The 27,359-nt window shown below is 36.9% G+C and overlaps 1 protein-coding gene across 4 annotated transcripts in view; it reads right to left on the bottom strand.

The window, feature by feature from the left end:
• Positions 1–27,359, bottom strand: part of grid2 (glutamate receptor, ionotropic, delta 2) — a 382,152-nt gene that overhangs the window by 152,206 nt on the left and 202,587 nt on the right. For all 4 annotated transcript variants that reach the window (XR_006155441.1, XR_006155442.1, XM_042729881.1 and 1 more), the window contains exons 3-4: positions 23,516–23,800; positions 12,743–12,948 (exon numbers count right to left, since the gene is read on the bottom strand). Coding sequence is in view for 2 of the 4 variants with exons in the window: in XM_042729881.1 (XP_042585815.1) it covers positions 12,743–12,948; positions 23,516–23,800 (491 nt within the window). In the remaining 2 variants the exon portion in view is untranslated. The remainder of the gene's footprint in view (positions 1–12,742; positions 12,949–23,515; positions 23,801–27,359) is intronic.

Genomic DNA, 27,359 nt, shown 5'->3' with positions numbered 1-27,359 from the left:
GCTGGAGTGACCACAGACGTTGATGAGTTAGTGAGGCCTGTGAATCATGCATAGTCCACCGGCTGATGAGAAACAGCAGCTGCCTCGTCCTGACAGCTTTGAATGTAAATAAATGAATAAATATTTTGCTGTGGTAGTGAGAGGAAGGATTGTGGAACTAATGTGCTGATTTTTGTCAGAGCTACATGTACAACGAGACTTTAATATTCATTTCTGAAAACAAACTGAAAATGATCTGACAAAGCTGGTTATGCTGAAATCTTGCACGCGTCAGACTAGTGTTTGTATGCAAGACTATTTTCTGGTGGCTGATTATGACAATGTTTGCAAATGTTGATGATGAATTAGTTCTTAGGTATAGCATTGACAGTAGGAATGGGTAAAGTACCAAACTATAAATCTCAATTTGAATTAGATTTTTAATTTAATTACATTTAGTAGACCAAATACAAAATTTTTTAATTTGATTTAAAAGTGTGTCATTTTTCTTAAGTGTATAATATACTTTTTTCCTCTCCTAGTTGAAATCAAGCAGAGTTTAATGTTTGTGGGCTGACTTCTCCATGGTGTAGACATTATGCTTCCAACATTGCTCTTTCTGAGCATCCTAGCAGGGACATAGTTTTTTGGGGGGATTTTTTCCCTGTAGATTTATATTACAACTGTGGCATGTTGTAGCTATTGGTTCTAAATGTGCAGGCGGTTCTTTCTTCATAACAAATGCTATATAGAATAATAAAAAAAAGTCATCATTGGCCTGGTAATGATTTATAGGCTAGTCTTATTACAAATGCTACATTTAAGAACTATGGTACATGGCCTTCAGATATTCCAAAAAAGATATTAATCTTAAATCATTAAGAGTCTGATGAACTGTTAAGGAGTAAGAAAAAAAACAATATTAATATAAGAAAAATGTTAGTTAGATTGACTTCCCATGGCCTGTTGAATTTCTCTCAAACTATAGCCTATAAGTGGCAAAAAATAATATAAAATACATTACATATATATCCTATGTAAACAAGTAATTTTTATCTATGATGTTACTTTATTGCACCAACTTTGCATAGATGGAAGCACAAAACACCATTTTTACAAAAGTAAATATATAAGCAAGCAAACAAATAAACCTTATGAATGAGCATGACCCGGGACTCTATTAAAAACATTTCACATTTTAATTTCCTGCCCCCCACCAACAAACCAATGTTGAAAACCAAAACTATGCCCTTGCTGACTAGTAAAATCAACTTTGTTGTAAACGTTTCTACTACAGTTCCTATTAAAAAAGAAACAAGGCAATCATTGATATACGGATATAAAGCCTGTAAGAGGACAGAAATGCTCATATTAAAACTGATTGGAGACGTGACATTTTGAATGTGCAAATGACAGGAAGAAGAATGTATTGAATTGCAATAGAGTGCAGTGGGGGGGGGGGTGTTTGGGTTGGAGTCATGAAGACGCCATAAACATGGAACTTTACATGTAACAGCGTAATTGGAGGTGAGTAATTCTTCTGTCAGCTCGCTTTCTGATTGGAAATCGTTTCTTTCAAAATTTCTTGCTGCATGCACGTTTGTCCTTAGGGATTCCCACACACAACAGGATTTCTGACTGGAAATATTCAACATGTTGGACGTTCTTCCGAGCAGATCAATCATTCTTAACATACCCCACACCACACGAAAATCGGGAAAGATAATCTGTAGAACTATCAAGAAAATCAGGATTAACTAGGATTGTCAGAGGGGATGGGAATTCGTCTGAAAATCGGACCTGATAATCTTATTGTGTGGTGTCGCCCGATTTATGGAAAAGGTGATAGCTAAAAAAGTGGCTAAATCGGACTACAGAGGTTGTTGGGGACATTAAACATAATCATGCCAAAAAAGGAAAACTCATCTACTCACTAATCTGCTTCTACAGCCTTGCTGTTTATAACCGTGCTCATGGATTTCTTGAATTTTCTTTGAGAGAAAGAAAGAAGCATGAAAACTTCAAGAAGCTAATCTGTTCTCCATTCAGTCTCCTTGCTGTCCAAGTAAAACAAGCGACTCTCATAATTATATTGTGTGGCGAGTCAGCTGCCTCCTCCCTGATAATCACCGGCACCCCGTCCTAAATCGCCGCCCTTCACCAGGCTCCCGATAGGAGTGGGTGTGGGAGAGAGGAGTGGGCGCTGGGCGAGTCAGGGCTGGCGGCGTGTGATGGGGCACACCTGAAGGAAATGGAGCCTCATCACCGCCGCTGTTTAAAAGCCCAAACGCGCCTCTCCTCGGGAGACCGGTGTCTCTTCCCCGTGCATGCACACTGTTGTCCTCGTGGGGTCCAGGTAAGGGTGCGTTGAGGGACTCCCGGCGCCACCAGAGACGTGAGCTGCCGGATCCCCGCGGTCCGGTCGAGAACCGCCCCCGTCTACACGGCCGTCGGGCCAGGATGCCGGGCCGTCCATCCCCTGCAAGCTCCGCGGCCAGCGAGGAGGATGAAGCCGCTAGTAAAGAAGCCGCCGCCCCTCGCGACCCGGACCGAAGAGGGGAGCGCGTGCGGCCGCCGGGACTCCGCCCCTTACCTGGACCCTTCCTCCATGAACACTGCCAGACCCCCACGAACCCCGCAGCACGACGAGGACACCAGATTCCCTGTTGTTTTGGACACTGTTCCCCTTTTGGACACTTTATTCCCCCTGGTTTTGTTTTTTCTGTTAAATAAAAACCTCTCCGAGGCCTGACGCCATGCCCACTGTGTCTGTCGTTGGCTCGTCCCGTCACAGTGGTGGAGAATGCGGGCAAGGCGGAGCCTAGACAGCGCAGTTGGGAAACACCTGATGACGTCACTCCCTCTCGTTTGCAAAAGTGCGCGTACCCGGACTGGGGACGGAGGAAACGGAGGAGACGGCCTCCCAACCACACAAAAGGGGTAAGTGACTTCTCTTTTACGGTCATTTTACCCTTGTGGTTGGTTGAGGCTGTCGACCTAAATCCCGTTTTCTCTGTCCCTGTTCCGGCGCGCTGCGAGAGGGAGGACTGCCCGGAGAGGAATCCCCGCCCCGCCCACTCCGACCGTTTGGGGCCTGGTTGAGTAAGGTAGCACTCCCGTGTGGGCTGCGCCCTGAGGACGGGGAGTCGCTTGGGGGGGGGAATGTGGCGAGTCAGCTGCCTCCTCCCTGATAATCACCGGCACCCCGTCCTAAATCGCCGCCCCTTCACCAGGCTCCCGATAGGAGTGGGTGTGGGAGAGAGGAGGGGCGCTGGACGAGTCAGGGGCTGTGGCGGCGTGTGATGGGGCACACCTGAAGGAAATGGAGCCTCATCACCGCCGCTGTTTAAAAGCCCAACGCGCCTCTCCTCGGGAGACCGGTCTCTTTCTTCCCCGTGCATGCACACTGGTGTCCTCGTGGGTCCAGGAAAGGGTGCGTTGAGGGACTCCCGCGCCACCAGAGGACCTGTGAGCTGCCGGACCCGCGGTCCGGTCGAAGACCCCTACGCCCGCCCGGAACCTGCCCGTTCTACACGGCCGTCGGGCCAGGATGCCGGGGCCGTCCATCCCCTGCAAGCGCCGCGGCCAGCGAGGACGGGAAGATGAAGCCGCCTAGAAGAAGCCGCCGCCCCTCGCGCCCCGGACCCGAAGAGGGGAGCGCGTGCGGCCGCCGGGGGGGGACTCCGCCCCTTACCTGGACCCTTCCCTCCATGAACACTGCCAGAAACCCCCCACGAACCCCAGCAGCAGCACGACGATGACACCAGATTCCCTGTTGTTTTGGACACACTGTTCCCCTTTTGGACACTTTATTCCCCCTTGTTTTGGTTTCTTCTGTTAAATAAAAACCTCTCCGAGGCCTGACGCCACGCCCACTGTGTCTGTCGTTGGCTCGTCCCGTCACAATTGTCACATATGAATTTATGGATTTAGAAATCCATGCTGTCTCACGCATTAAATCTTCGTTAATTTCTATGGCAAAAGGGCAGTGCTGCTCATTACAAATTACATCACAAGGACTCTTTGTACCTGGTAAGACTCTCCTTGTCTGTCACCACACGCACAGGCACCAATGATGTCAGGCTGGCTATAAAACATACAATAAATCTGAGCAGTCATCATCTCCTGTCCTCCATTTTAAATCATGTATTTGAAAAGGCCTCTCCGTTTCCTGCTGCTGTGGAAAAGATTTGTCTGAGAAGCAGAAAAGTTTCTTATATGTCAATCAACATAAGAGCTCAGCAGAGTGCGCACATCCAAATTGTCACCTTGAATGAACACCTCAAATATAAACTCTCATGTAAATGGGGGAAAAAGACGCCTGGCTACTCTATCTAAAAGAATTTTAATGGCATAACTACCTCGCAAATTCTGTTTATCATAACTTTATCATAAGAGACTCTGTTGAAGAGGAAGCAATCATCGCCTCTTGTTCTGTTTAACCTTCAAAGCAGATATGAACATCACCCTTTTAGTCATGTGTTATCTTGTCACGCTTCTGTAATGTCTTTCTTTAGCCTTTATTTTGTTACTTTTTCCCATGCTTTTCAGATGCTCCAATTTCCCATTTGCAGTGTTTACCTCTTATCCAATCAGAGCTCTTAAGGTCACAGCATGTGCTGACGGAGTCACCCGCTGTTGTTTGTCTGCTTCTGTGAGCGTGACCTTGGGTGGTAGTTAGAGAGGCTTGTCTAAACACGTCTGCATGTGTGTTTACGTGGGCCTGTGCTTGTTTGTGTGTGAGTGTGTGAATGTGTGTGTGTGTGTGTGTGTGTGTGTGTGTGGTGTTGTGTGTGTGAGAGAGAGAACAGGGCAATCAGTCACCACTGTAACCTTGAGCTGGAGTGACCACAGACGTTGATGAGTTAGTGAGGCCTGTGAATCATGCATAGTCCACCGGCTGATGAGAAACAGCAGCTGCCTCGTCCTGACAGCTTTGAATGTAAATAAATGAATAAATATTTTGCTGTGGTAGGTGAGAGGAAGGATTGTGGAACTAATGTGCTGATTTTTGTCAGAGCTACATGTACAACGAGACTTTAATAATTCATTTCTGAAAACAAACTGAAAATGATCTGACAAAGCTGGTTATGCTGAAATTCTTGCACGCGTCCAGACTAGTGTTTGTATGCAAGACTATTTTCTGGTGGCTGATTATGACAATGTTTGCAAATGTTGATGATGAATTAGTTCTTAGGTATAGCATTGACAGTAGGAATGGGTAAAGTACCAAACTATAAATCTCAATTTGAATTAGATTTTTAATTTAATTACATTTAGTATACCAAATACAAAATGTAAATTATATACAATATACATTTAGTTTAATTATGTGTGTGTGTGTATGTGTGTGTATAATTTTACAAAATTTTAAGGGTAAACACTCAAAAAATATACAATATATGTCTATAGAAAATAGTGTATATTATATACAATATACATTTAGTTTAACTATGTGTGTGTTTGTGTGTGTAGAAACAATCTAGAAACAATATAGAAACAATGTGAATGAACACCACAACAGCTTAAACAGCAAACTTTGCAAAACACAAAATTTATGTCATTGCCGAAACTTTTGGCCATGACTCCAGTATATATATATATATATATATACTGTAGTCATGTTTCTAGATTACTGTTTAGAGTAATCAGATGCATTTTAAATAATTGCTAAAAGACATCCCAGAGTGTCCAGCAAGCGCCAGGACCGTCTCCTCCTGAGGAGTCAGTTATGAAATCGTGTCTCCAGCAGTGAAGAGCTTGCTCAGGAATGGCAGCAGGTTGGTGTGAGAGCATCTGAACGCACAGTGAGGCCAAGAATTTTGGACAATGGCCTGGTGTCAAGAAGGGCAGCAAAGATGACATTTCTCTCCAAGAAAAACATCAAGGACAGACTGAAATTCTGCCAGAAGTACAAGGATTGGACAACATAAGACTGGTGCAAAGTTATTTTTTCTGGTGAAGCTCCCTTCTGACTGTTTGGGACATCTGGAAAATGTATTGTTCGTAGAAGAAAAGGTGAATGGTATTAAAACGTCCTGCAAGAAATTTGGTGATTATTTTCCAGCATGATGAAGCACCATGTCACAAAGCAAGAGTGATAAAGAAGAGGCTCGAAGATCATAACATTGAAATTTTGGATCCCTGGCCAGGCAACTCCCCGGACCTCAATCCCATAAAGAACCTGTGGTCTAGGGCTGGGACAATAAATCCATGCATCGCGAATCGAGAAATGATTGTACAACGATTCTTAGATTTTCCCAAGGCATCGCGATTCTCTCTTGAATCGATTCTGAGCTTAGTTATTAACAGCAGATGGCACTGCGTACTTTAGAAATGGCCTTATTCTGCTTGCTTCCAGATCCTTACACATGCACCACTTGATCCTAAAATAATCATTCATAAAGTTTGAAATAGTTGAAGCAAATTACAAGGATGTTCACAATGGGCTTTGTTTACGTTAATATCACATCATAAAGCATAAAAGCCAATGTGCAAGTACATTTAACCACTTACATTACTCAAGCGCTCTTCTTCGTGAGCATTTGAGTGTGTGGTTAAAAACTAACCTAGAGCGCCATCTGCTGTTAAAAACTAAGCTCAGAATCGATTCGAGAGAGAATCACGATGCATTCTGAAAATCTCAGAATCGATCCACGAATTGCGATGCATCGATTTATTGTCCCAGTCCTACTGTGCAGAAGCCCACAAACTGTGATCAATTCAAAGGACTAATAAGGCAAGAATGGATTGCTATCAGTCAGGATTTGGCCCAGAAACTAATATCCAGCATGTCATAGCGAATTGCAGAGGTTATGAAGAAGGGTCTATGCTGTAAATACTAACTCAGTATGTATGTAAATACATCTCACATATATATATATATATATATATATATATATATACACAGGTGCTGGTCATATAATTAGGATATCATCAAAAAGTTGATTTATTTCACTAATTCCATTCAAAAAGTGAAACTTGTATATTATATTCATTCATTACACACAGACTGATATATTTCAAATGTTTATTTCTTTTTAATTTTGATGATTATAACTAACAACTAAAGAAAATCCCAAATTCAGTATCTCAGAAAATTTGAATATTACTTAAGACCAATACAAAGAAAGGATTTCTAGAAATCTTGGCCAACTGAAAAGTATGAAAATGAAAAGTATGATCATGTACAGCACTCAATAATTAGTTGGGGCTCCTTTTGCCTGAATTACTGCAGCAATGTGGCGTGGCATGGAGTCGATCAGTCTGTGGCACTGCTCAGATGTTATGAGAGCCCAGGTTGCTCTGATAGTGGCCTTCAGCTCTTCTACATTCTTGGGTCTGGCATATCGCATCTTCCTCCTTACAATACCCCATAGATTTTCTATGGGGTTAAGGTCAGGCGAGTTTGCTGGCCTATTAAGAACAGGGATACCATGATCCTTAAACCAGGTACTGGTAGCTTTGGCACTGTGTGCAGGTGCCAACTCCTGTTGGAAAATGAAATCTGCATCTCCATAAAGTTGGTCAGCAGCAGGAACCATGAAGTGCTCTAAAACTTCCTGGTATATGGCTGCGTTGACCTTGGACCTCAGAAAACACAGTGGACCAACACCAGCAGATGACATGGCACCCCAAACCATCATTGACTGTGGAAACTTTACACTGGACCTCAAGCAATATGGATTGTGTGCCTCTCCTCTCTCCCTCCAGACTCAAGGACCCTGATTTCCGAAAGGAAATGCAAAATTTACTTTCATCAGAGAACATAACTTTGGACCACTCAGCAGCAGTCCAGTCCTGTTTGAAGCGAGACGCTTCAGACGCTGTCTGTTGTTCAAGAGTGGCTTGACACAAGGAATGCGACAGCTGAAACCCATGTCTTGCATACGTCTGTGCGTAGTGGTTCTTGAAGCACTTACTCCAGCTGCAGTCCACTCTTTCTGAATCTCCCCCACATTTTTGAATGGGTTTTGTTTCACAATCCTCTCCAGGGTGCGGTTATCCCTATTGCTTGTACACTTTTTTCTACCACATCTTTTCCTTCCCTTCGCCTCTCTATTAATGTGCTTGAACACAGAGCTCTGTGAGCAGCCAGCCTCTTTTGCAATGACCTTTTGTGTCTTGCCCTCCTTATGCAAGGTGTCAATGGTCGTCTTTTGGACAACTGTCAAGTCAGCAGTCTCCACCCCCCTTCCCCGTGATTGTGTAGCCTACAGAACTAGACTGAGAGACCATTTAAAGGCCTTTGCAGGTGTTTTGAGTCAATTAGCTGATTAGAGTGTGGCACCAGGTGTCTTCAATATTGAACCTTTTCACAATATTCAAATTTTCTGAGGTACTGAATTTGAGATTTTCCTTAGTTGTCAGTTATAATCATCAAAATTAAAAGAAATAAACATTTGAAATATATCAGTCTGTGTGTTATGAATGAATATAATATACAAGTTTCACTTTTTGAATGGAATTAGTGAAATCAACTTTTTGATGATATTCTAATTATATGACCAGCACCTGTATATATATATATATATATATATATATATATATATATATATATATATATATATATATATATATATATACACACACACACACACACATATATACTGTACATTGCCAATAAAAGCCTTTAAAGCGTATGATATGCTTATCATTGTTTTTCAGTATACCATCGAAAAGTCTACAATCTACAAATACTGAAGCGGCAAACTTTGCAAAACACAAAATGTATGTCACTGCCAAAACTTTTGGCTATGACTGTATATATATTTTTCTGCTAGTTCTAAATAAGATACAGATAAAGTAGCACAGTAAAGATTTCTTTCATATGAATGCATTAGTGAGAGCAATTGCATGTGTGAATTAATTCTACCTGTCAGCGTCTTTCAACTAGTAGTGAAGCTGTGGGATTTAGTTATTAAGAAATATATGCTTGAACTTTTTTCAGTTTCTAAGCTATTTTATTGAGAAATCGCAGAACAGTGTTGACAATACATTTCCGTGCTGAAAGATTCTGTGTGTGCGATCTGCTTGTGATGTACAAGTTATTGTCAGTAGCCTATGTGTGTGCGTTACAGTGCAGCAGCGCATTAGATTAGAATGACAGTTAACTTACCTGTACAATAAGCTGTTTAAAATGTGCATTCTCCCATACAATTTCTAATATCCAATAATATAATCACACATCTTGTGGCGTGCTTTCAGAGTATGTATTTATTTGTTATTTTAACTGTATGGAAATAAAGCATAAATGTGGAAGTCCTTCAAAGATTTATTATCCTGTTGCGCCCTCTATAGGACCAGAAACTAGTCGACATCAAGCTTAAAGCATCGTGGCAGAGCACTGAAGAGCATTGATATATATAATATATATATATATATATATATATATATATAATATATCTATATATAGATTATATATATACTATATATATATATATATTAAAACACATTAAACTAATTAAACTAATTAAACTAATGAAATATTTTGAAATAAGCTAAAAACTTTTAAATGTTGATGTACTAAAGCTACTAACTGAAAACTAAAAGTAAGAAGTAAAAAAAAGAAAACTATTAAGAAATATTACATAAATAATGCAAATAAAAACAGAACATTTTATATTTTATGTCTGTTTTAATTGTACATCATAATGTGTCTTTTTACTAGTTTAATTTATATAATACTTAAAAGAATAAAAATAAATAGGTGTTTATAAATAATTATAAACTCTCTCTGTATATATACCTTCTATTGTTCTCCTCATTTGTAAGGCTCTAAATGATTAAATGTAAATGTAAACTGCTTGGTTGTCAACATTTAGTTTAACTAGTCAGTTGCCAACCATTGTGACCCTAATTGATAGACAAGGCTACTCAAACCCATCATGTTTCCTTAAAACACTACACCTTAATTGTCTGTTGGAGTGGATGGTTTCCCTCCATAGTTTGACAGCTTGTCAGCGCAAGTGTGATGGACATGTGTCTCTGACTGTTCACCATACACACATCACACAGACAGGCAGCTGGTTGAGCCATGTCTTCACCTCTCGCCTCACTGACATGCTCCATCATGTCTTCTGTCCGTCCACAGTGAGGCTGATCTCCGCCTGTTAAATGCCTGGCCTGGGACCCTTCACCCAAGAAAGACCATTCGTAATCTGACTTCATCACTTCAATCCCAGACTTCCTCTGACAGGTAGCACACACTACCAAATACATTTCAGCTTTGTCTATGTCGATGCTGGATAGGATCCAGAAATGATTTGCTTTACTTGTCCACTCACTGAATAGATGCAAAAAGGTTGAAGGTAAATTACATACATTATTGCTAGTACATAATTATCCAATGTCCAATAAACAATCAAATGTTTCCCAAATGCAAACAAAGCTCATGCTGCTTTCATAAAGTGTTTGAGCAGGACCCAAAATGACGTGTTTAGAGCAACCAGTGAACATTAATCTTGACATGTGTATTTGCCATCGTCTGTTTAATGGGGCTCTATGGGTCTTGCACAGAATCCGGTGCACAGATTCACAGACAGTAAAGTTTGTCTGAGCTTGTAAAAGACTCTGTTAGACTTCAACAATACGAATAAGAGAGCATCAATTATTTCAATAAATGTGACTCATCAAACTCTAACATTGCACACTGGAGACTTACACAATAAAGATAAAGCCTTTTCTGTTTTTTTTTTTTTTTTTTTTTTTTTTTGAGAAACTTCTGAAGGTTGTTTCAAACGAACCAGATTTGGTAAAGCGCAGTCCTGCAATTAATGTGATTCTTTATTTTGTCATAATTAAATACCAACCATAGTAAAATATGTTCACAATTGACCATAAAACACCTGAGAAGCAGCTGCATGCTGAAACATGACTTCTAATAGGAGCAATTTGTCTCTAACTATACACAGAATGTCTCTTGAACAATGAACTGGCCTTTAAATCAGCTTTATTGTGCAGACAAAAGACTTAGATAAGCCAGATACGCTGCTTTTATGTGACAGTTCCTGAACAAACCAGAACACTGCAGCTTTAGTTCCAAGAACCGGTAATGAATGCTCACAACAGATGTTTAATAGTCTTCCCTGCTGTGGTGCTGGAAAACCTGAACACACTCACTGCATGCAATCAAAGCCCGGGAATGAGACTACAAATGTGTACTGATTCGTTTATTTATATAAATATATATGTATAAATATATATATAAATGCATACTGCAGCATTTGTAATTATTTTATTAATATTATTATTTTTTGACACACACATACTATATACTGTATACATTAAAAATGCTATATTGATAATGATAGCTAAACAAGTAGTAACATAATATTAATTACTAACCTTAATAATAATATTAGTTATTAACATGTATTACTTTTTTTTATTATAGACCTTATGTAGTCCCTTTTTTAGTGCTGTGCTCTTTGTCTCCTGTCTGTATAGCGTGAAGAGTGTGTGTGTGTGTGTGTATATATATATATATATATATATATATATATATATATATATATATATATATATATATACACACATATATATACTCTTCACTCTATTTCTGATCAAATAAATGTATCGTTGGTCAGCATAAGAGACTTATTTAAAAACCTTTATAGTTCTCTCTCTATATAAGCTTGGTGAAACAAATATCTATATCTATCTATTTATCTATCTATCTATCTATCTATCTATCTATCTATCTATCTATCTATCTATCTATCTATATATATACACACACATATTTTTATATAAAAAAAATTTTCAAAAAAATGATCTGGATAATCTGGTGAACTAAAAACAGCTCACTTACCAGTTATCAATTCAGGTTTAGATTCTAATATGATGGCAGTTGGTGTGATGTCTGAGTGGCCTCCTTTTAAAATACATGTCTGAGCAACACATGGTTCCCAATGTATTCCTGCAAAATAATTTGTTCCCAAAAGGTAGCCAAGCGTACCATGAGAATAACGTTTTCCCAGTCAAATCCAATAACAAAAACAATAAGCTGCTTTAAATTTTCTGCAATGATTCCCCGGCTGAAGTGTGTATCTTTAAGACTCTGAGCTCACCCTGATCAACTTATCATCCCCAGACCCAAGAGTCATTACAGCTGCCTGCAGTCTCAAACACTACTGATGGTTCCTGTCCTATTCCACGTTCAACCAAAATTGGATTTTGATTGCTTTTCACAGGATATTTTTAATTAAAGGCGAATGAGAATAGCATGTGAGATTAAGCAATACTTCATGGTTTAATTCCCAGAGAGAGTTATCAGAGAGAGAGCAAAGCCATTTAATGGCTTCCTTACAAATATTGCTTGTTAATTAAAGTGAGTTTTTTTTTTTAGATTGGATTGATTTGATATGTAGGATGGGAGGGAATCGGGGTCAAAATGGAAAAAGCTAAAGCTTTGCATAATAGTAAAAAAGTGACTGTGTCAGTGTATGTATTGACACATGCTGTATTTAATCTGCCATAAAAGCACTGAAAATATTTAATTTACCATAACATCATATCCTGCCTGGAGCTGTGAGCCTTACAGATCAACATAATGTGAAATAGTTAAATGCCAGTTGGACTGACAGATTGAAGGTCTTGCGTTAAAAGCCCGCTGGCTGGATTTGAGGGCCACTACTTGCATCTGTGCAGTGCAAAGAAATCTATTAGTGTAACGGCAGCCATTTGTATGAAATGTAAGTGTGAACGTTTACGACGCTGGTGTGTGATATGTATTCATACGTCCTCGTGTGTGTGAATGTACCTCAGTAATGAAGGCCTTTGCTGTGCCGGGGCTCATGAACAGCACAGCACGCCTCAGTGTGTCCCTGTAGCGATGCAGCTCTTCCACCCTCATGGTGCGGAACATTCCAGTGATCATCATGTTAATATTGGATTCCACCTTCTGGAGAGACACATCCATCCCCTGCTGAGATGTCTGGTCCAGGAAGTTCTCTATACCCCGGATATCTGAACAACAACAGACAATATAATTCAAACTACATTCTTTTTTTTTTTTTATGTGACCTGTCGCAATCTGTGACACATATATATGATTCTTAAAGGCACAGGACATACTTTTTTGTGACTGTCTTGGAATTATACACATGCTTAAAGAAAATTTGTATTCACTGGTGAAACTGTAGAAATGCAATATTAAGATAATTTAATCTGCAGGTTACTGAAATAAAGCAAGTAGTGATCGGCTGGTCATGTGACCTCAACATGGCTGCCCCATGAGGGGGCCTGCTTCATGTGAAATGAAATAACTTTTAGGCTACTGATTTTACTAAAGTGTTCATCTCATGTGAGTATACATGATTTTAAACATACACTACAGTTCATAAGTTTGGAGTCAGTAAGATTTTTTCTCTTATTCAGCCAGAACACAAAATTAATAAACTGTTTTCAACATTAATAATAAGAAGAAGAAGAAGAAAGAAGAAAATGAATTGTTTTTTGAGAACTAAATCAGCATGATTTCTGAAGGATCATGTGACACAGAAGACTGGAGTAATGGCTGCTAAAAAAAAATATAGCTTTGCCATCACAAATATAAATAAATATTTACAATAATTAGTTACAGTATTTTAAATAGTAATTATATTTCACAAAATTACCGCTTTACTACTGTATTTTTCAGTCAAATTAATTAAAGACTTGGCGAGCATAAGGTACTTCAGTCACACTTTATTTTAAGGTCAAATTCTATTAACAAACCATTAACTACACTGAAAAATGATTAATTGAATTAAAATAATAATAATAATAATTATAATAATAAGGTAAGTGGTTGCAATCAATTTATTTTGACTAAATTTAAATAAACAAATTTAGTTAACTAACTTTCAACATTTATTTTATTTTTTAATGTAGCTAAAATAAATTGTTTGCAACCACTTACCTTAAAAAAATGTAGTATTTTATTTTATTTTTTTTTCAGTGTATGACTTTTGCCTCAATAAACTCCTAATTCGCTGCTTATTAATAGTTAGTTAATAGTGAGAATTGGTCACTATACTCTATACTACACTAAAAAATACTTTTTTTTTCAAAAACATAAAGAGTTTTACACAAGGATGAACATAAAAAAAAAGTTTGGTGTCAGTAAGATTTCTTTTTAAATTACTTATTGCAACTTTTAAGGCGAGACACTGCAGGTGAATAGGGAAAAAAAATTAACTAATAGATATCACCTTACTTACCAAGTTGATTGATTACATTGATAATTGCAAACATTTTTTTGTATTACAAGTTTTTTCTAAAATGTGTTTAATATCGTTAAATATGCAAATGACGGCATTAATTTATTGAAATATGCACTAATTTTGCATAAATTTCTAGTACAAAAAATCTGAACACCCAGGATGAATCAGTTTCAAAATTCTTGTTTAATTTTTTTGGACATATTGTAGAGTCAAATGTTTTTACAGAAGGAATTCTGGGTATCTCTTTTTTGTCACTCCATAATTCAGAAAATACTTTGAACAACTAGAAAACAATATATTTTCACCATTTTTTGGGGAATAAAATGTTGTATATAACCAAGAAAATTATATATGAACATATCCCTCTGTAAAAACCTTCAGAATATAGACAGGAATACAAATGTAAAGTTTAGTGTGTGTAAGTGCCACTGAAGTGGAGATACATGGCTCAGAGTTGGAGAAAAAAACTCATGTTTTGAGAAAACGGCCTTTTAAAAATATGTATTGTAGATTGAAATCTATTGACACTAATAGATAAGTGCTATAAATATGAAACACTTAACAGTGTCATTTGGATGTTTTTTCTTTCCATAAGTAAGTTCTGAAAAAACACTTTTATGGAAAAGCCAAAAAGCCCAAAATCTAAATATTGACAGGTGCATGAAAAAACACTGTTTTTGCCTGCAGTGTCTCCCCTTAAGTGCAAGAACCATAAATGTGTCCCTCATTTACATAAAAAATATATATTTAAAATGTAAAATAAAAGAAAAAAGTACAGATCAATAAAAAGTGATTTATTATTTCTTTAGCATGAAAATTAAAATAATTATGACACAACCTTTGATGCAAACAAACCTTGTTAGCAAATAGTCATGCAAGATAAGAGTTATTTCTCCAGCTGCTCAAATGGATCGGAGCAGAAATGCTGAAAGGACACAAGCAGTTCCAGAGCATTCAACCACAGCACTCATTCAAACAGACAGTGGTGTTTTCCAGAAGTCATAACAAAGAGATTAGAGAGAGTTATTTCCCACTAAACAATGATCAAGCCAAAATGTGACATTTATTTTATTTGAGTTGTGTTTTTGTTTTTTTTGTTTTAATTTAATTTTAATTTTGTTTTGTTTTAAGATATAAGGTTGTTTTTGTTTATGTTCCATAACTTGTATGTGTGACATCTGTTGTTATGATAAACAAACAAATGCGGGATAATTTAAGTGGCTATTAAATGTTCAATTATAATGACTAGCCATTTTACCTTAAATAAATAACTAAATAAATAAATCACAAAATCATTTTATTTATTAAGAAATGTCAGAAAAGAAATCAATATTAGCAAAATTACTACGTATCAGACTGAATATAAACTCCCTTACACCTGGCAATATCAACCATTTTGTTTTCACCTTCACCATTACTGTGACGGCTGTGTAGCACAGGAACACATTAGCATGTGTGCTAACAGTGCTCAGGAGTGGGCGGCAGCAGAGGGTAGAACCTGGGTAGAACATTTATCACTGTGGTGTAGGCGAGGCAGAAGTGCTGTCTAAGGCTGCGCTACATAAAAGATGCATTTCACAGAGGAAGAGTTGCTGCACACTCATCCCTCTGCGCAGGCGGCCTTTCCCTACATCAAACCGTTTCCACCGGAGCGGGGAGGCGTTGAGAATGAAGGATCAAAGCGTTCCTGAAAGATGGGACTGGGGCGAGGGAACCAGGGGGGATTAAGGTGGGGGGTGTTGAAGGTGAGACTGACTGTGTGACAGAGATGTGAGCAAAAAAGAGTCTTTTCCAGAAAAGCATCGAATGAAAACGTCTTTACTGTAGGTAGCCCTTCAGTCATGAGCCGCTAAAAGAAGACTTAATACCATGCTTATGTTTTAGATGCATAACTGAAGCAGAAAAACAACATGAAATGACTGGAAAATCCATCTTAAGCTAATAGCACTAGCTAACCCACCCTAGTCATTAGCCACAGTAGATCATCTTGCATCCGCAAAAACAGATACCAGATGGTCAATATGGTTGTTATTTGGAACCTGGTAAGATCAATGAACAGCTTGGATCAGCTAATGAGCTAGAAAACAACTAAACACACCTATTATTTCAAACTGCAATTTCCATAAGGGTACAAGACTGCTATTTTCAATATACGTCTGTTAAAACTGTATGGGGGGGGGGCTCTGAAAACCAGTCGGTATCTGGTCTGACCACCATTTGCCTCACGCAGAGTTGATCAGGTTGTTGATTGTGGCCTGTAGAATGTTGGTCCATCTTTGAGTTCAGCTCATGAAAAATGGGGGCAAAAACAAAAATCTATCTATCTATCTATCTATCTATCTATCTATCTAGTCTATCTATCTATCTATCTATCTATCTATCTATCTATCTATCTATCTATCTATCTATCTATCTATCTATCTATCTATCTATCTATCTATATTCTTTTACTTAAAATGTTTATGTCCAACTTTTCAAACTATACATGCATTTATGTTAAACTTAAAATGTTTATGCTTTTTAGGTCTATTAATTTAAAATGGTGCATTTATGAACTTTTACAGAACCAAACATGCATTTATGTCAAACTTGTGTTAAGCTAATTCATTTCTACAGAGCCCCGCACATGGCATGCAGGAAAAAATAGTAGGCTAAATCATGCACACGATTTACTAATTCGTTCCCTTAATGTACTAAAACGTGCGTACGATTTACTAATTCATTCCCTCGATTTGCTAAATCGTGCGCACAATTTAGCAAATCGAAGGAACGCAATAGTAAATCGAGGGAACGCAATAGTAATCGTGTGCACGTTTTAGTACATTGAGGGAACGAATTAGTAAATCGTGCGCACAATTTATTTATTTTTTATTTTTTGTTGTGTGTGGTGTTCGGTGCTTTTTAAATTTTGTTTATTGTTAATATTAAATCAATCAAATGTTTTGAAGAAGTAGTAAGTTACATTACAAGCTACTAACAATCAGTATATACAGTATATATATATATATATATATATATATATATATATATATATATATATAAAATTTAAATCAGAAACATTTGAATCAGGGGATTTTAGTCAAAACAATTATGCCAATTAAAATAAAACGTGAACAGATAAATGTATACTAAATAAAACACCTAATTTGCATAACCAAAAACATACTACAAAGTATAGGGACTGTGATATTTCCTCAGGTCAGACATTAAAAACCGCAATGTACAGTGCTACACCGGTATACACCAGGCTGGATAAAGTACCTTGTTTCTGGAAATGCTACACTGTTAAGAAAATAACTGAACTGCTATCACACTGATGAAAAATGTAATCAAGTTAGTAGTGTTAATTACCTCCCAACACTGCTGTAAAATTCTCTTTTGAAGTACCATTTAACTGAAATCCATTGTTTTTAACTTCCAGGACACAAGAAAACTCGAATCAGAGTGGTTTGGCTCTTGGCTTAATTAGCAGGGTCATCGCCGCCTGCACCTCCACTGAAACTCTGTCACTCGATGCAGCTAAAAAGGGAAGACAAGGACAACATTCACAGCACGCCGGAGGAGGGTCAAAAGCACCGGTGCCTCCATCTGTGCACTGGATCCAATTTAAAGCAAATCTACGGCTGTGGTTCTGCCGGAAATCTCTTATTAGGTTCCCCTGCTAGTGCGGAGGGCAGGGCTCCAGCAGTCAGCAGCTTGTGTTTATAGCGGAGGACACATAGGGGGACCTGATACGGTCCCTGTGCTGGAGTGGCATCTGGGTAGGAGTCGTTACAGCAATGTTACATGGCTACGATATTGCAGGATGGGGCTTCGGAAGGCAGTGGTGTGTTAATGTACACTGCTTGTTATTTTTCAGTTATGACTCTACAAAGTCAGGACATTACAGAGCTCCCATTCAAAGATGAGGAGCCTGCATGGCTTTATTACTTCCGTCTTAACAGGAGAGGTTATAGCAAGGGAGATTAATACAAAAAGACAAATAGCACAGCGGTAATGCACCAATGAGGCCCTTTTCATGTCAAAAAAAATACACATGTAATTACAATCAGCATTAGCGTCTCCATTATTATTGCAGACTCTGCCCTCACTTTCCGTCAAAGAATCTCAGTTTGAACTCTTAGCATTTCCAGCATATGCTACTGTGCTCAACTTCAAAATAACTTTCACACAAAACACTCTGATTAATTGTTCTGCATCATCTTGTGGAAAATTACGGTTAAAATAATCTTTTGGCAGATGCTTTAATTCAACTTACAATGCATGTGAGGTATATATTTTAACTGTCACCTGTGAACTGAACCTATGCTATCTAGCCAAATGTTGACCCCATGATTTTGAACTGGAAAGTTCAAAACTGTTTGAGAAAAATAGCACTTATTCAATAGATAATCCTAATTTTTAACAGTAATATGATGAATGTGTAATTCTGCATATACCCTATACCATTTAAAAGCCTGAGGTCTGTAAGATTTTTAAAAAGTCTCTATTATTACACAATTTTAAATGAGTGATTTCTATTATGATGTATTTTATAATTTAATTTATTCCTGTGATGGTAAAACTGAATTTTCAGCAGCTATTTCTCCAGTCTTCTGTGTCACACGATCCTTTAGAAACCTTTCTAATATGCTGTTTTGGTGTTCAATTATGCTATTGAAACATTTCTTTTTATTGTCAGTGTAATTTTTTTTTTTCATACTATTGTGGAAAACACAATGCATCTTTGTCTTTACTGATTACAAGTCTTTACTGTTTCTTTTGATCAATTTAATGCATCCTTGCTGAATAAACATATTAATTTATTTCAATGACATCTTAATGTGAATAAACTTTTGAGCAGTAGTTTCATTTTGTAACAGATTTTTTTCTTATATTTCTTTAAGTATATGTCTGTCCTTACAGCGGGTAAAATAATTATTGAACACGTCACCATGTATTCACCGATTAGTAAGTCTCTCAATAATCTCTTACAATATGCAGTGTTCAAAAACATATTAGCATGTTACAGATTTCACCAAAAACATATCGTTTTTATCTTCTCTTCTAGTTTATTCATCTAACAGTACAGAAAATGTTTCCAAGATATTTTTTTTTTAATCTTTTGGCTTTGATATGATAAACACAAATAACACTAAAGCCAGATAATTAACTTTGCACACATTGTCTTTATAATATTACCCTTGATATTTATCACACACACAGCATAAATGATTCTTCCTTTAATACATAAAAATACACAGCTGCTTTTATATTTTAGCAAACAGGGTCACTAGGAGATCAGCATATTTGGAGGGCTTGGTACGAGTCAATATATGCCAGCTTACAGTTCGGGCTACTGATTACTGATTAGAGGGAACTGGCACTATTTTTGTCCGATGGGAGTTTTTTAAATCAAATTCCAGAGCTAGACACAGTCGTATGTGACCCGGTAGGAACTGTGAGCAGAATCCAAAGGACTGGATCTGAGGCCCGCAGCTGAGCGCTGATTGAGTGAGCTCTCACGCTGCGAATCTCCCACTAGCTGCATCCTCTCTACTGTGTTTAATGTTTCCACTAGGCTTTACGACCCTAGTGAGCGACAATGGGGGCTAAACACAAATCTTCATGTCACAGTTCATCTTGCAGAGAAAGAAACAGGCAGACAAAGACAGAGAGATAGAGGATGTCCCTGCATGAAAGACTAGCTTGGGCCAGCATGTTGCTTTAAGACGGCTTTATATTTCAAAAACTATATCAAGGAATGTTTGTTGTCAATAAGGAAAAGGGGAAATGTACAATTAAATATATTCTTCTGACCCACCCTGTAATACAGAGGGCGACTGGTTATCGTGAGAGGATAATAGGGTCATTGGCCTTAATCATTATTAATTATCTCATCAAAAGAGTGACTCAGTTTCCTTTATCTTTTTCATCCACGTGTCTGTTAACCATGAAATCATCTCATTTGGACTTGCGGCACATTAAATTAACCTTATCCTGGTCTGGCAAAGTGCTGGATATTCTAATATTATGAGTGCTACACCACAGCTATTCGGACTGAATTTATGGAAGGCGGTAATCGTATTAGAGGTCACAGACTTCACCTTAAGCAGTGAGACAACACATTATGTTGAACACACGTCTCTATTACCTACCTGCATAATCTACATTAGTTCATTATTTTTTACTTTCATCTTCTTTATTTATCTGCATAATGTACATTAAGTCAAATTATATATATAATATCATTAATTTTACAAGTTGTATTAGATATACTTACATTTACATGTCTTCAGCTGCACTGTAAAAAAACAATGAAGTGAACAAAACAGATTATTGGAGATTATTATATTTTATATAAATAAAAAAAATATATACTTTTTCAGTCTTCACAATTCAAAATCTCAAAATTCAAACTTCAAAATCTCATGTTTAATTCACTGTTACGAGCAGTAACAGTAAAAGTAAAAGACTACCCAAATTAATTAATGATACATATCATTTTTTGTGAAGTTAGCTCAAAAAAACTCTTCAATTTATTTCAAAATCACTTCAATTTATTAAGTCGCCTAGAATAATTTCAGTTACGGCAGAGGATACTTAACTTAGAGAGGGAAACCTCGGATTGTAAACTGATTTTTAATTTTTAATTTATTTATTTTTTTTGCAACATCTGCCAGCACTAGTCCTGAAAAATAAGCGATACCAAGGAGGCACAATCAGTTTACCAATGAACTCTCTTCTGTCCAAGTCATCTTAAAAAGCCAAAGCAATTTAGGTACACTTTGTTCTCTCTGGAAGATCTCTTGCTCAGGGACCAGCTAATCTAATGTCCGAGGAGTCTATCTGCAGAGTCACTGGTCAAGCTCTCCACACACTTAAGCCGGGAGGAGGGGAGAGGATCTCTAAGGCTTCATTACTATATAGCTGCCCAGGGCACATGGTCCTCCGGACATGACTGAAATCATATCCGTTTGTCTTCGGGGACAGGTACTTATTCATCCGCACCTTAACCTGCTGCAGTGGAGCGTGCCCTCCAGAGGGACCATCAACCATGGAGTTCTTTTCACACACAACTACACTCTATTTCACCATCTTATGTTGCAGTCTCTTTTCCTCTTTAACCTACTGATGAACACAAACGCTCTGTTCCAAAATGTAGTAAACTACCTACGCAGGCAGGATTTTAAGGCATCGTATGTGTTCCAGAAAGCAGATATTATAATTATGCTGCCCGCTAAGACACTTTCTTTTAGCATTGCATGACTGCGTTCCAAAATTGCAGGTACTTATTTTAATAACTTTGCAGCTGTTAGAAAAGCATATTCTATATAGTGTGAATGTGTGTATGAATGTAGTCCAGATGAACTACAATTGTTATGTTGTTATGTTGTCACATGTTGTCAAGTGACCTACCAGTGTCATTTGTGTCGCTTCACTGCCATTCACAAATCCTCTCCCTTGGCTTCATGGGATAGTAAAATGTCTAGAAAAGTGTCCATACTTCAGAATCTACTTTTTTTTTGTCTAGATTGGTTTCATTGGATAGTAAAGTGTCTAGAAAAGTGTCCATACTTCAGAATCTACTTTTTTTACTTTTCTGCCCCAGCCAAAAAAAAAAAAAAAAAATAAATAAAAAAAAAAAATTAAAAAGATTTATGTCGGAGCAGGTGACTAACAACTAAAATAGTTTTTCTCGCCAAGTTTTTTTGTGAATGTGTAAAAAAGAATTTTTTGAATTGTGTAAAAAAGAATGGGGTGTTTGACACCCCAGCCTAGAGGAAGGGGTGAGCAACTGTACTTTTTGTGTGCTTTTTTTTCTAAATAAAGTTGCAAATTAATTTCTATGAAACTCTATGACATTTCTCCTTTTCAAAATTTCTAAAGATAGTTGGAATAAAATCATTATAATTAATTATTTTAGCCACAATAATCATTTAGTAAAAAATCTGAAACTGTGACAGCCTTTTAAGGAACAACATGCTAAAATCAATCTCAATCTCAACACCAACATAGAGCTCAAATGGTCAAAACCAAAAGTATTTTCTCAATTTATAAACAATTAAACACAACAAATAAAATTCACAATATATTACTATTCTTTCTTGTTGATTGAATACTGTACCACAGTTAAAAAAAAAAAAAAAAAAAAAAAAATCATAATTTATTTCAATTCATAATTTATTTCAACATTTATTTCATACTAATTTTACTTAAAAAACATTCACGTTTTTTGGCATATTACTTAAGACTTACTGTACTGTTATAAAATTATAATTAAACTTTATTTGGAGTATTTCTTTATTGTGCAATGCACATTTCTTAATATGTGTTTTAATATCGGTATTAAATACAAAAGGATTTCTGTATATTATCAGACTTTAAATGCAAGATATTTAAAGTGTACCTGATGTACACTTGCAATAGTTCAACTTTAGCACAATCAAATATACTTCTGTATATCTTTCTTTAGCTGGACTTCAGCACTACTTCGGCACAAATAAAATGCATAGAGCACAAAATTACAGTAGTTATTCCAATTTAGCAGACTTTAGCAGCTTAGTATACTAAAAGTACAATTGCAATCCATTTTTATTAAGCACATAAATATGACAATTTTTTACACAATAAATGTATTTTGAAGTATGTAAAAAAAAAAAAGTATGTATTTTTTTATTTATTTTTTTCATTAGGGTAGTTACGACTACAACATACATTTTAAAACATGCTTTGTTTTAACTCCCATCAATTTTTCTCCAGCTGATGTGGGTAATTATCTTTAAGACTGTCTAAAATATCGGGCACCTTGATCAATGAGATTGGCTTTAATCTGGTAGCTTGGTAACTGCCTGACTAACTGCACCCGTGGGCAAATCCTCACCCTCATCTACCCTGCCGTATCAAGAAACATGTTTAATTTATTTACCCAGTTTGCTCAGTCAGTGAAATGCACTGCAAGGCCAAGATAAACGCTATGAAATGCAATGGGTAAAAGCTCAAGGGAAGATGTTTGCTGAAAAAAAAATAAATAAATAAAAATAAATGAATAACAGCTTGAGGCCTCTTGAACTTGAAGGCCTGTGGGCAACAGCCCAGTCAGCTCTGTGGTTAATCCGTGAATGCCCAGAATCTTTTTTCCTCATTCACAGTCATGCTCTTTTCTCTCAAACACATTCAGAAAAATTGCCTTAAACACGTAATGAGCAATGGAGGTAATAATGCTGTATAATTTCCTCTTGGTGGTTGTAATAAGGGGCTGTGTTAATGTGGGGTCACTGATTGGACACACTGTGAGAGAGCTCCTTACGGCCGTTTACTACTGCCATCAGTAAATTGAAACTACTCACCAAAGTCAGTGTCGTAGAAGATAATGAACTTCTGCCAGGTGTACTCCATCACCACTTGGAAGATGACATCATTTAGGTAGACGGGAGGCCGGACGAAGAGAGTGTAGTCGTCTGGTTGGGCGCGACTGGTGGGCGGGCAGCTAGAGCGAGGAGAGCCCGCAGATGCCCTCTGGATGAAGAGGTGCGGGATGTGCATCGCGTCAGCTAAAGACTGTAGCGACCCCGCAGACATACAGCCGATAGAGCTGACCAAGGCTAAGATACCTCTGTTCATCAGCTCGCAGGCTGTGGAGGACACAAAGAGAGAGAGGAAACATAATAAATAACTTAATCTTACGTTCATCAGATTTAGCTTTTCAGAACTTCACAAAATGAAAAATAAATAAATAAATAAATAGGTGACACTCTTAGAAACAAAATCATATGATAGTATACATATTTGTTTTAATAGTCTCTGGCAAACAGTATAAAATAGGAATGTGACTAGGGAATGTGAGAAACTTTATATTTATTTATTTATTTATTTTTATATTGGCTTGCTGGTTTTGAGGCACATTCACACCAAGAGCGATAATTATAAAGATTATAATTATTTGTGTCCTCCAAGGGATGATAATGTTGTCATGTATCGCATTAAATGTTCAAGCTCTTTAATCATGAGTGGATTCTGATTGGCTGTTAGTGTTTTTATTGTTTATCAGCTGGACAAAAATGTTCTAAAAGTGATTCCAACAGTACTGTTTCTCTGTGTTTTTATTGTTGTGGTGTGGACCCCCCTACTGTCATGTAATTAGAACAATTATTAAAACCTTGTAGTTATCAAACCCAGTCAGTCTGGTCTGTTGGTTGAAGACCAGCAGCCTCCTAGCTAAACTGGGTAAACACTTGCTAGACTAGCTTGAAAAGACAATTCGCCCAAAAACTAAACAAAATCCTCTCACCATTTTGAGAAATGTCTGTGTGTGTTCTATATAAATATAAATATAAATATAAATATAAAAATATAAATATAAATATATATAAGAGATGCAACTTTCTGGGAGAGTTTAATCATTCAAACTGTTTAACAGCTAAAACCCAGCACATTGTTAGCATGCTAATTAAGCCACCAGCATTAAAATACAACCATATAAAAAAAAATAAAATCATTGGAAAAATTGTAGGATAAAACATATTGTATATATATTATATATATATATATATATATATATAATATATATATATATAAATTGCACCAGCATTAAATACATAAAAAAAAATAAAAAAAAATAAGATGATACTTTACTATTGTGGCCTATCCCTATTTAAGGTAAGTACATAGTTCACTAGTTCTTTAAATTTCTATGACACCAGTCAAGTTCCATTTTATTCAGTCAAGTGACCATGTGGCTTGCAATCTTGGAGAAGTATATTTTATGGCTCAATCCCTGAGCGTAATCACAGGCTGGCAGCCAAAGGTGGTGGCATTCAATATATCTTTACCAATGGCTTTAATTACAGCTGTGCAAATATGATTATTTCCCCTCCACTTAGAACTTCATTAACAATTCAGCACTTTTAGAGACTCTCCCATCTGAATACCTTTTTTAGATGTTGACATCTATTAGAATCATGGAGCTTTGGGTAGACTACACAGGCTAGGGTGTTTATGGAAAAACATACAAGGAAACCAGCATTCTTCAGTATAAATACTTAGTTTTAAAATTTTAATTTGATAAACATTCCATTCATAAGCACTTATACGGTTTGCATAAACAGATGCTCATCAGCACAGATGCAGCTTTAAGAGTGCTGATTGGTTACTTCATTTTTTGCTGCATAAATGCTTTAATGCTTGACTATTCTGATTGAGTTTCTGCCATGATTTCTATAATTACACTCCACAACCTACTGCATAACTCCATTTTATAATGAAGCACAAATCTATTTCCAAAGAAATGAAAGTTCCTCCCACGAATAACCTCAACCTTTTTGCCCTTGTTCAGTTTGTGGCTCCCGGATGTGCAGTAAAGCTGATGTCAGACATGAACATTCATCTCACTTGACTCATTTTATTTAGCCTAACTGAAGTTGGGGAAGGTAAAATGCAGTATGTTGAAGTGGGCCATAGAGCAATGTAATTTTGCCAACTCTGGCAAAAAAAAAAAAAATGAAAGTGTCAACCAAGGGCAGAATGAAAGTAAGGGAAGACGCAAACAATAGTGCTGAAAAAGCAAAGTGCAAGATGAAATGGACAATTGAGGCTCATTGGAAAAACGTGCCCTTTACCTACTGTACAGTTTTTCTAAACATACAATTCAATGCATTTTCTAGCTGAAATAAACTCTAGTGGCAGTTAAGCACACTAGCAAATTGAATTTATTTTTCACATAAATTAAGTTTAGAGGGGCAGATTATTGATTAATAAAGATTTATTTTTGCACAATTCCTTGCATTATACTGTGTTATGACCTCAAAACACTTTTACCATAGTGTGTGATTTGTAAACTAGCTCCATACTGTATGTGTGGCTTTTCTGACAAAGTAAACTTGCTTGGTAGCTCATCTGGTACAGTTTATTTGTTTAATTTCTACTTAATTTGTGTGTGGATTTTTTTTTAATGTAAACTTGTTTTGTAGCTCATCTCAACCTAAAATAGAATGGCTTTTATCTTATGTTTCATTTGGTTAACACTGTAGGTTAAGTTTAGGGTAGGTGGTACATTAACCTTTTAGAGCTACTCACCTGACATTCACCTTACCATCACAATCAACGTAATGAAACGTTGCTAGACAAGTTAATCTGTTTTGAATAAAACTGAATGCACCTTTACCATCACTCACCGGACATTTCACTTTGAAGTGGTCATGAAACATATAAGAAGCAACACCATATTTTTTTTTTTTTTTTTTATTTTTTTTAGAAATGTCAATACTAGCACGTCTTTCCAATGCTCCTGGGTTGGAAAATGAGACTATGTGCAACCTAGGCCATTTTAAGTCACCTAATATTGAAATCATTCTATGAGGGAACTTTGTAAATGGACTCAGGGGATTTTTGCTCCAATCAAAATCTGGGAATCATTGAGTATGCTGAGTTGAAGATATTTTTTAAGCTTTGAGGATGGGCATATTTAGTATCAAATTAATCTTTGTGTAAGTGTGAAATATTTACAATTATTTTACTTTTGCTCTGAAAAATAAAAAATAAAAAAATACTTGACTCAAAGGCATAGTCCACCAAAAAAATGAAAATCATTTGCTTAAGATAATTTACTCACCCTCATGTGATTTTTGGATGGACTATACATTTAAGGCCTCAAGAAAAATGCTAGAAACATTTGAGAATGAAAGTGATCTGTGGATCATCCAGTTAGAAAGAAAGAAAGAAAGATTTTCTTTTAAAACAGTCCATTTAAACACTGCAAAACAAAAGGAACTGCCAATCATTCTGAAAATACACCATAATGAAACCTTGACATTTGATCCCACAAAATGTGTGGAATTATAATGATTAACTTAACGCATGCTGCTTAATTGATTAAATGCACAAGTTTTAAGCTGAATAAGCCGAGCTCCAGTTAATAAGATCTTGTTTAATGAGGTAGAGCGTTTTGTTATGGATTGGACTGACTGAAAATGGAAAGGCTGACTAATCCTTACTTATTAAAGCACTTCTGTGAATTAGTGCTATGATCTGTCAGTGATCCACATTCCTCTTAGGTCTTGCTAACTATGTTAGCAAAGTGTTGACCAATGGTTAATAAAGAAGTCTTATAATTTAGCCATTTGTTTGATTACATATGATCTCATAAAGTCTTGACGTGGCCCGTCAAGTCTTGAATATTAAACATTCAACTGAAGT

Source organism: Cyprinus carpio, chromosome B8 (genome assembly GCF_018340385.1).
Source record: "Cyprinus carpio isolate SPL01 chromosome B8, ASM1834038v1, whole genome shotgun sequence".
NCBI classification, from domain to species: Eukaryota; Metazoa; Chordata; class Actinopteri; order Cypriniformes; family Cyprinidae; genus Cyprinus; species Cyprinus carpio.
Note: the sequence above shows the minus strand (reverse complement) of the source record. Positions and strands in the feature narration are given on the sequence as shown.